Below are 10,035 nucleotides of genomic sequence, written 5' to 3'. Positions count from 1 at the left end.
TACTTTAAACCTAAAAATTCGTCAATTTAATTTATGTTATTAAGATATTAGAGACTAAATCATAAAAAGGAACATAAAAGGCGAACAAACTTGGCACTGATCAACGAATAGCATGGCAATGATATTAGGTAATAAATTGCTTAATCATACTGGTTTTTATAACATTAAGCATTCCAATCAAGATAATGCATTTAAATTATGAAAGTAAACTTGGGTTGCATTTTTAAGTTATTTAATGCACAAGGTAAATTTCGAGAGTAATATTGCGACATAGATGTAACTTCCATGGATGAATTGTAATTGTAAATACATGGTTAATCACATGGAAAATGTTAACATGTGGGCCCATGTTAAGGAATTCATTAGTAGAAATTATGTATTGAAAATTATGTTAAGAGTTTAATTAGTATACTCTGTCATTGTATAATTATTTTACACATGCATCCAATGATGTGTTGCCACATTAACTAATGAATATTAAAACACATGAGTTGTCATCCGACGAAGTATACTAATTAAACTCGTGTCAATTTATTTCACCAAAAGTTATACATTAATTTTTCTCAATAAAAACTTTTTATTAATGAAACTTTAACATGTCCTTAAGACCTCATGTTCACATGACCCGAATCACATTTAGTACATGATAAATGAATATAATAAAATATCATAACTCAACCATCACATGAGTGTTTTATTTTTTGAAAAAACTCAATAATCGCATAATTTACCCCCTCCGTCCCTTTTTATAAGAATGTTTTACAAAAAACACATGTATTAAGAAAATTTGTTGGAATAAATAAATTTGTCTAAAACATGTATGACTTACAAATTGCCATTTGTAATACATTTAATATTACTTTTCATAATCCAAGATGAATACATAGTATTAATAAGGAGTATATTTGAAAAAAGAATAAATAAATGTATCTATTAAATTTTTAGTGAGTCTTATATTTAGGGACAACCGTTTTTGTGTAAGTGCTTAAGTTTTGAAGACTCGAAAATTTTGTATTTTGAAGACAAATAAGATGATTGTAATCAGAATCATGATTAATGGCATTCAAAATCGTAATTAACTATTTACACTTTGCTATATTTATGTATCACTTATTGAATAATTAACCACATATTTAAGCCATGTTTTTTTATAAAGTATTTTTCAACAAAAAAAAAATCACTTGAAAAATTTGTGTCGGTATAATTTTTGTATCTTAAATGAGTAGCATGAAAAACTAAATCAGATTTTATTGCACCGATCGATTCGTATGAACTGTGGAAGTTTCAATCAACAATCTCAAGTTTCTCATACACAAAATGCTGTATTTTTATTTTAATTATCATCAATTTTTGAACGGAAATAATTCATCTTCTCAGTTGAATCTCATGCCATTTAAAAATTACTCCATCCGTTTCAAAATGAATGTCGTTTTAGGTGTTTACACACATATTAAGAAATGCAATGATTAATAGAATGAGAATGGTTATTTTACCAATTTATCCTTATTAACTATTGGTTAGTTTTAAAAGTAAAACTTTGGAAGTAGTGTGCAAAGTATTAATTGAAGGGTACAATTGAAAAGAAAAAGTTATTATTGCATTGGAAACTGAAAGCGACACTCATTTTGAAACAATTTTTTTTGGTTAAAGCGACACTCATTTTGAAACGGAGGAAGTAGAAAAGTACAATATAACACTGTAATACTTGATCAAAATTGACAACTTGACAACCATTTAATATGCCAAAGATGTTAAGTTTCCAATCAATAATTATACAAGTTACACGCCCATCTAAGCAGGTGATGAGGTTCAAAATTGGTGGATTAATAGAACGATATTGTAACGTAAGGCGTTTTAACAATATCAACTCCTGAATCTGATACTTCGACTGATAGTTGCATTAATTCCAGTGGATTCCCCGCCATAAGGTGCATTTGGCCTTCTGATACTCTGAACCTGTCCCTTGCGATTCTTAACGGCTTTTTGATGCTTGAGCTGCACGAGTTACCAAAAGCATGACAAACAGTAAACAAGAAAGGCACCAATTGAACATTTAAATTTGACTAGTTTGTTGACCATTCTAAGAGTAAGTGAAAGCACCTTGTAGTTCTTTCTAGGATTCTTCTTATCCTTGTTGCGACTACGAGTTAGTCCTCTGTTCTTCGACATCTACAGCACATTGGTCACCAAGTTAACACTTACAAATTTGCAGAAACATGAACAATTAGAGTGAAAACCTGATGAGATCAAGTAAGAACCTGAGAAGTGATATAGCGCTTTCCGTCCACAGTCTCCTCTGGCAAAGAGGGGACAGCTGATTTCCTGCAAAAGCAAAACAAACTTTAGTTTCATATTGAAGAAGATGGAAATATCCCAGGCAAACGGCCTCCAAAATTTCACCTTGAAGAGGTTGAGTAGGTCACAGCCTTTGCAGAGCGTTTTGCAGCTTGCAATTTTTCAACTTGTTTGTAAAATTCATTTTCTGAGTCACCCCCACTTTCAATGTCCTCCTCATCTTGAGATACAAGGTCATCCATTTGATCATCACCATCATCATTATCATCCTCAATTGTAACTCCAGCACCATCCATCACCCGCTTCTCATGTCTTTCCCGTCGTTCACGAATAGCGTCTCTCTTAGGCAAATCATCATCACCAGAAGCCACCTTAACACAAAAAGGGATCGGACATATATTTCAAAAAATGAAAACAGTTAAAAAGATTTCATCTGAGATCATGAATATCACAGACTGCAGATTGCGTACGTTATATACGAATAAACTAAACTAAAGTTAGCAATAGTCAGGGTAATAGTTCAGTGGTCAGCATCAGTTTCTAGGAAGCATTATGGATAATAGCGAAAAGAAGGACACTAACATGTCTGTCTATTTTTTCTATTGTGTTTCACTACATACATATATATGTGTGTGTAATATCCATTTTAAGATAATTCGCTTCTATCAATTTCATAATATCTGTGATCCAACTTATCTAGATTTTAGTTTCAATATTCTGAGTTGTATGTTTTAAAATTTAAGTTTAAATAAGAATTATGTTGTGAAGGGCAAATTTATACAGAAAAAGGTCAACCAAATTGTAGTTATAATGGTGTAAATTAAAATTTGGAAAAGAGCTGTATATCTTATTTCTAAGAACTTGGTTGCACCTAATTCAACCCTTACCACGTCGGCCTGTAAGGTGAGGTGGGCCACTCTTCATAAACTCATTTCAGGCCTTAAATTTTTCTAAATACACCTCCTCGCACCTAGCTCAACAACCGTGTAATTTATATCCTCCCTCCTCCCGCCCCACTGCTCTTCACTACGTTGTTCTCATGTTGATGCCAACGGTAACATTGGACAAAGAACAACCACACAAGTGTTTAAGGCTCCCCCGGAAGTCCCAACAGTGGTATCAGAGTCAGATTAAGGGTAGCAATGTGGGGATGGACTCAAAATCCACGCTAAGTGTGTAGGCGGGTATTGAATTCGTAATGAGGTCCCACATTGTTAAGGTTCCCATATTGGATGTATATATGTGGTTGGACACCCTCGTATGGGTATTGAAGTTGTATTGGAGTCCCACATTGATAAGGTTTCCGGCAGGTGGAAGTGTTAAGTGTTTGTCTGGTTGGACACCCTCAACTCATGAACTATCTTTTGAGAGAGAGATCCAAACTCATTTAACAGTGTTGTTAAGAGCAAATTTGTAAAAAAAAAAATGTCTGACCAAAATTGGTAGTTACTTCTAGAGTTGTCTTTTATATTGAGGTATAGATAACATGCAGTAAAAGCAGGACTTCATGTTGGTTTCTCAGGATATCCCTCTTTCAATAGACAAGAGACTAATATCCTAGGGTACAATCAAACACCGAAAGAAGAAGACCCGTCCCAATGACATTTTTTGAACTCGAGATTAAAAGGATACTTCTTGTAAGTATCTTACAAATGCAGGTCACTATGAATTACAAATGAAACTTGAAATCAGAATCCATCAATAAAATCTCAATGAGTACCTTGAGTTTCTTCAGATTAGCATTAACAAACGGTGAAACTTTACTTGAGACAAGACCAGCTGGCCCATTAACAACCACAGCATCATCAAAATCATCATATGTTGCAAGCTGGCTGTGAAATTTCTAAATTGTGTCAGTAAGTTTGCAGATGTTGGAAACAAGAAAGGCAAAAGATATAGAAGAGTGAAGCTATACCCATTAGCTGGTCTCGAACGCTTTTGAGAATTACTAGGCTTTGGAGCAATTTGACTATACAAACCCTTTTGTTTCAATTTTTCCTCAAGGGAAGCTCTAACTTTTAACATTTCCGAACTCTGCACGCCAATGTGATCCTTCTGCCATGTTAAGGTGCAACAGTTAAATTATTAACCTTTTACAACGATAAATAAAATAGAGTCAAAGATTAAACAAACTTCAAGATCTATAATTCACCTGATCTTTTACTTTTCTTCCTTTTTTTGCACCATCCTTTAAGGAATCTGATTTTTTCATCTCAACTACATTGCTAGGCTGCAGCAGTGCATAAAAATTAACTGTTGAGGACTTGTGGTCACTTTTTAAGATTTTAAATAAGACATAAATATATAAGGCAAGATTAAAAAGTGATCACTACCACTGCTTCTTCTGGTGATTCAGCAGAGACCAGAGGCTGTTCTTCGTTTATAGCGATAGAATCGGCTGGCATTGGAGCATTCTCATTATCTGATTTTACTACTGTTGCAAACACGCTACTTGCTTTAAGAATGTCCTCAAGTTCAACTGGAAGTTCAGAGTCAAGTTGTTTTGTCTGTTGAGTGAGGCATGATTAGAAATTTGCAAAATCTAAAGACAACCGAGTACATCTCAGATTTGATATTTCTATGCAATTAGGCACAAATGGTGTAAATTATATACAGTTAACTAAGCAATTTTAACATTGGAGTTCATACATTTATCTACTTTGAAGTATACAAAGTCCTCCATAGTGTAAGCATGGCTACCAATGTAGGATGTATGCAATATAATACACAATCCAATATAAGCATAGGCATTTCCAATAAATTAAGTTGAACCATTGATTATTGTAAATACAGGACCAAACCGGCAATAATACTGTAAAATTATAGCAACTCTAATGCTGCTATATATACTACATCCAGTTTATTTCATTAATGAATTGTCCATAATACAAGAAAGCCGAAGACTTCAAATAAAATGGATAGTCCATAATACAAGAAACCAAAGATATTCAAATAAGATGGACAGTCCACAGTACAAAAAAGTTAAAAAAATTCAAAGAGAGATAACTGACTCCATCTAGCAGAAGCTAAACATAGAACTCATTCATTTTGATCATGTTCACATGCAGTGATGTCAATCTCGAATAGCGAAAATAGCAGTTTGTTCTAATTTTGCTACATAACAGTGCTATAGCCCTTGTTTTAAAACCAGGACCTGACATAACTGCCGGTCCGGTACAGTCATCGGATCAGCTATGCATCCAAACTGGTGATGATGACGATATTAAACTGGTATAAAACCGATTGAAGTATAACCGTCAACCCAGGTTGCTACTGAAGCTAAAAAAACACATGAACCAGAAAGAAAAGCAACCAAAAACTTGAACATGAAGTACTGAAATCACTGTAAATCGGGGGTGGAAGAATGCAGGATGATATAAGCAAGAGAGAAGCAATAAAGGTTTGGGTTGAGACTTGAAAGAAGAAAAATAAAGAAATATGACTATTGACTATCAAATGAAAATGACACTGTCAAAAAATGTAGACGGTCATCAGGGAAGATGACAACACACTGTTTGGTCAAGGCATATAAAATCTGGGATGAATGACTTGATGTAATGGGATTGGGCTATAAACATATGAAAGTTAATTAATAAAATAATATAATAAGACAATTCCAATGCTATGATATAAAAAAAAAAAAAAACCTCCCATAGTTTCTTAATATGTTATGAATATTTTCTAACAGTGACCAGGTCATGCGGTGTGACCGCAGCCGCTAACCCAGTGCTTTGATTGGGTTGAAGGCCGGTCTGGTTTTTAACACAATGACTATTGCGCCACTATAGCCATTGTTTGACAACATTTAGTACCAAACAATGTATTACAGAACAAAGCAATTTGTTAGAATTCGGCTAAGATATTGCGGAGCTATAGCCGCTATTTAACAGCAATGTTCATATGACTAGTATATGACTACAGAAACTACATTAAATCCTTACAAGTCACAGATGCTAGCTAGTTTAAAAAGAAAATACCTGATTCATTAATTCCTTGATCTCTTCAAGGCGAGCTATTACAGGATGATGATCGACTTGCTGCCCTTCGGACTTGAGTAGAAGGTAAAAGGTTATAGCTTGGCAATAGGACAGCAAAATAAGCTGCTTCAACTCAAAATAATGCACTCCTCCTTCCATAACTATTTCCCCCTTTTTAACCTTCACAAGAGATGAAATAAATTGTAACACAACAATATGGACTTCATTCACATCCCAAGTAGAACAACATAAATAAGTACAATGAAAAAGAAAACTATTGTCTATAGGTATGAACAATAAGAGTTTATATTCTAAATTAAATCATAAAATAGGATAGATCAAGAGAAAACTATTGTCTATAGGTATGAACAATAAGAGTTTATATTCTAAATTAAATCATAAAATAGGATAGATCAAGAGACAGATACACTTAAAAACAGTGGAAATATAATTATAACACTATAATTCCTCACAGGGTCCCCAATGTCTCGGTAAACAGAATAAAACGAAAAGTACCTAAAGTTTAAAGAGACGCAAAAAATGAAAGGAGGAAATAACTTCGATAATCACAGTTAAGCCTCGCTAGATATATTTTTGATGAATATATAAATATTAATTGACTGATTCTAATATTCTAGAGGCCACCGACCTCGGAACCATTTTCCGGCAATATGCCATTCCAAGTCATTCACAATGAGCATGCTTTCATTAGGTTACGTGGTTTTCATAATATTTTTGGTTACAAAAATATTCATTAAACTTCAATTACTGTAGGCTTTGACTATTTATTTAATAAAAATACATGTCATTGTCAACCTCTTCACATAGTTTTGGAACTACTCATGGAAAAAATGGGCAGGTAAAAAACAAAGAACAAGAGTGAAAGAAAAACCTTGCTTAAAAATGGGTTAATTTTGAATTCAAGCTGTTTGTGTGCCTCGTTTAATTCTGACAACCAATCAACTAATTCTGGGGCAGACCTGCAAAGAGAAGATAGTCACTAACTCAAGAAGCACAAGCAAATCTATCATATGATAAAGTTTAATGATCAGTGTAACTGCAATTCAGCATAGAAAAATATGGGTTGAAAAGAAGAGGGTGTATATGTAAGGCCATAACAGCAATAAAGGGAGCCTGATCCAATTTTGTCAGGATTCAACACCTGCCCTCAAGGTAGACATGCATCCACATCTCTGCTGAATATTGCTAGAAATCAAATGTTATGCTTTGAAAAGTGCTCATTTTAATGTTTTTATGCTGAAAAGTGTTCATTTTAATGCTGAATGCAGCTTTACACTATACTCCTAGCATCGTGACTATCTTGGCAATGGCATATCAGACATCTAAAAGGATTATACTCCAGCAAAACAAAAAAAAATCATGCTGAATGGTAATGAATCTAAACCGCTTCACAAAATGAAAATTATTTTATTTAAAACTAATTATCCTCAAAGCAATGGCAATCAGCAAACACAATCAAAGACATTTCTCAAACTGCACATGTAAAATCATCAAGGCAATAGCTGAGATTTCTACTGGGTTGGTCAGGTTTCCCTTATTTCATTGTTTACCCTCAAATTGGGCCTTTTCATCTAAAGTAGGACAAATTACCTTCTTACATTCTTTTCTTTTTCAATCAATTTTGGTAGGTCATTTCTAATCATTTTTTCGGTTTTGGGTTAGCATGTTTTTCCATTTATGTCCTTAATATCTTGAGTATATACATAGATAGATATGTTTCTCTATTCACCAATGGTTTCAGAAGGTAATCTTGACTAGTCTTCCCTTGGCTAATCAGTTTTGTAATGGAGCCCCGTGAACACCAAATTTCCTCCATTCGCTCCTCTAAAATTCAAAGTTGTTTAGGTTTTTGTCTTTCATTTTTTCAGTTTCAATTTGGCAATCCAATATATGCTTACTCTTGAAATCAGTTTTTTTCATCTGTAGGTAATTCACAGCTATGAATGAAATGGATGCAATGTCATTATCTGGTTTAGTAGCAAAGGGCACAGAGCACGAAATAGCAACACAATCGATATATATCAATGGCAGGATGAGGACGAATATTCTAACCTATACAGAACGTTCATTTGCTCCTCCTTTGACAAAGCACTCAGATCCTCGACATTGAAAGTTACATTATCCGATGCATCCTGTAAAAATATAAAAGATTACTAAATGTTTGTTGACAGATTCTACACCCCGTAAGCATTTTTTCATCCATTAATGTGGAAACCGACCATGCTTAGGCAACATAACATTGAAATAATAAGCAGAACTCACCTTAAAAGTTAATTTCTCATTATCTTCGTCTTCCACAAGGTCAAAATCTTCCTCTGTATATTGTTTTGCTTTCTCCCTTTGTTCTTTTATTGCAATTTCTTCCTCTTCCTTTGGGGCCTCGTCATCACTTGATTGTAGCTTAAACCAACAAGTTACAATTATTCAAGAGAAACAATAAAAAGTAAGGGAAAATAATCATCAATGTTTTAGATATTACACACGGCAAAATCCTTTACAAATATTATGCTCAAATCCTCACCTCAAAATTACGATTATCAGCACCATATCGGTGCTTTCTTCCAACGATAGTTTTCTTAATACCTTCATCGTCTTCTTCATCTTGCATTCCGTCTTCATCTCCACCATGCAACGACTTCAAATATTTCTGTTGCCTCATTACTAAACAAACCAAACATGTATATTTATCAGAATCACACCTTTTGAATAAATTCGACTTTAAAAACTTCCAAAAGTAACAAAGGAAATTAATCAAGAATTGTTTCCCTAAACCCAGCTTATACATGCATATAAAAACTTAGTAGTCAAGAATTTCAATTTTTAACAAACAGAACACTGCCAATGCTTGGGTCTTTTTGTATCTCGGAGGGAATTTGTTAGTTTTGATATGTATTACATCATTCATCTCTATCAAATTCAACTCAATAATTTAAGAAATATATACTTATTGAGAAATATCATACTTTGTCCAATAAAGCCCTTCTCCTTGCCATCATATTCATCATCCTCGTCATCATCGTCTTCCTCCTCGTCGCCGTCCTCATCAGTGTCATCATTATCAATATCCTGTAAACAGAAAAAAAAAATCATAAAATTAACCAAACAAAGTTGAAGGAAAAGCTCAGAAAATGCATTTTGAGTTAAAAAAACAAAATCAGATTTGGCAGAATGATAACCTTATCATTGAAAACAGGCATTTCATCATCTTCATCTGATTCAGCAGAATCAGCATTAATGTCAAGTGGAACAATATCCCTCTGCTTATGAACTGCGAATCAAAATCAACAATGCAAATTTACGAAATTAGAACTAGAGTAATAACTTATAATCAAATTTTAATCATCAGGTGAAAAGGATAGTTACAGATATCAATCTCGTCGTCCATGTCTTCAGTGGAAAAGTTATAACGGTCGCGTCGGGAAGTTGTTGTAGCGTCTTTCTTCTTCTGATAACTTTTGCTTCCTCCTCCTTTCTTCGCCATTCTGTATTAGTTTTTTCACCGGCGAAATCTTGAATAGTACTGTTTCAGAATAGAGAGCAAATACCGGAGGTTGAAGAAGACGAAAGTGAGAAGTAACGCAGGGGAGTGCAACGTAAGACGGCGGCGCAGTTGGGAGGGGTATTAGGGTTTATGAATTATGGAGATAACTAGGTTGCTGTGTGCGAGGCTACAGACTTCACTGCTCTTGGTTTTTGACCCGAACCAGTTTCTCTCGGGTATTTTACTTTGGCTTTGTAGGGT

The 10,035-nt window shown here is 34.1% G+C and overlaps 1 protein-coding gene across 1 annotated transcript; it reads right to left on the bottom strand.

Annotated features, from left to right (window-relative positions):
• Positions 1–1,705: 1,705 nt before the first annotated feature.
• On the bottom strand, positions 1,706–10,012 carry EMB2777 (Sas10/U3 ribonucleoprotein (Utp) family protein). Its single transcript, XM_085703830.1, has 16 exons — positions 9,657–10,012; positions 9,470–9,561; positions 9,257–9,359; positions 8,815–8,954; positions 8,556–8,693; positions 8,346–8,425; positions 7,165–7,252; positions 6,273–6,452; positions 4,629–4,802; positions 4,448–4,525; positions 4,211–4,350; positions 4,016–4,127; positions 2,401–2,666; positions 2,259–2,322; positions 2,101–2,169; positions 1,706–1,995 (listed from the first exon to the last, which is right to left on the bottom strand). The coding sequence occupies exons 1-16, from the start codon at positions 9,772–9,774 to the stop codon at positions 1,864–1,866; spliced, it is 1,974 nt and encodes a 657-aa protein (XP_085559956.1). The 5' UTR covers positions 9,775–10,012; the 3' UTR covers positions 1,706–1,863.
• Between the last annotated feature and the right edge of the window lie 23 nt (positions 10,013–10,035).

The sequence above is a fragment of the Medicago sativa genome, chromosome 4 (genome assembly GCF_051527215.1).
Source record: "Medicago sativa cultivar Bolivia chromosome 4, Bolivia_mono, whole genome shotgun sequence".
NCBI classification, from domain to species: domain Eukaryota; kingdom Viridiplantae; phylum Streptophyta; class Magnoliopsida; order Fabales; family Fabaceae; genus Medicago; species Medicago sativa.
This window is presented reverse-complemented; position numbering and strand designations above follow the sequence as displayed.

Excerpts from the sequence above, each read along its gene's own strand:
- EMB2777 (XM_085703830.1), bottom strand. The coding sequence starts at position 9,774 with ATGGCGAAGAAAGGAGGAGGAAGCAAAAGTTATCAGAAGAAGAAAGAC. Across the intron at positions 9,562-9,656 it reads GGACGACGAGATTGATATCT|TTCATAAGCAGAGGGATATT; the intron begins GTAACTATCCTT and ends TTTGATTCGCAG. Across the intron at positions 4,351-4,447 it reads GAAGAAAAGTAAAAGATCAG|AAGGATCACATTGGCGTGCA; the intron begins GTGAATTATAGA and ends TTAACATGGCAG.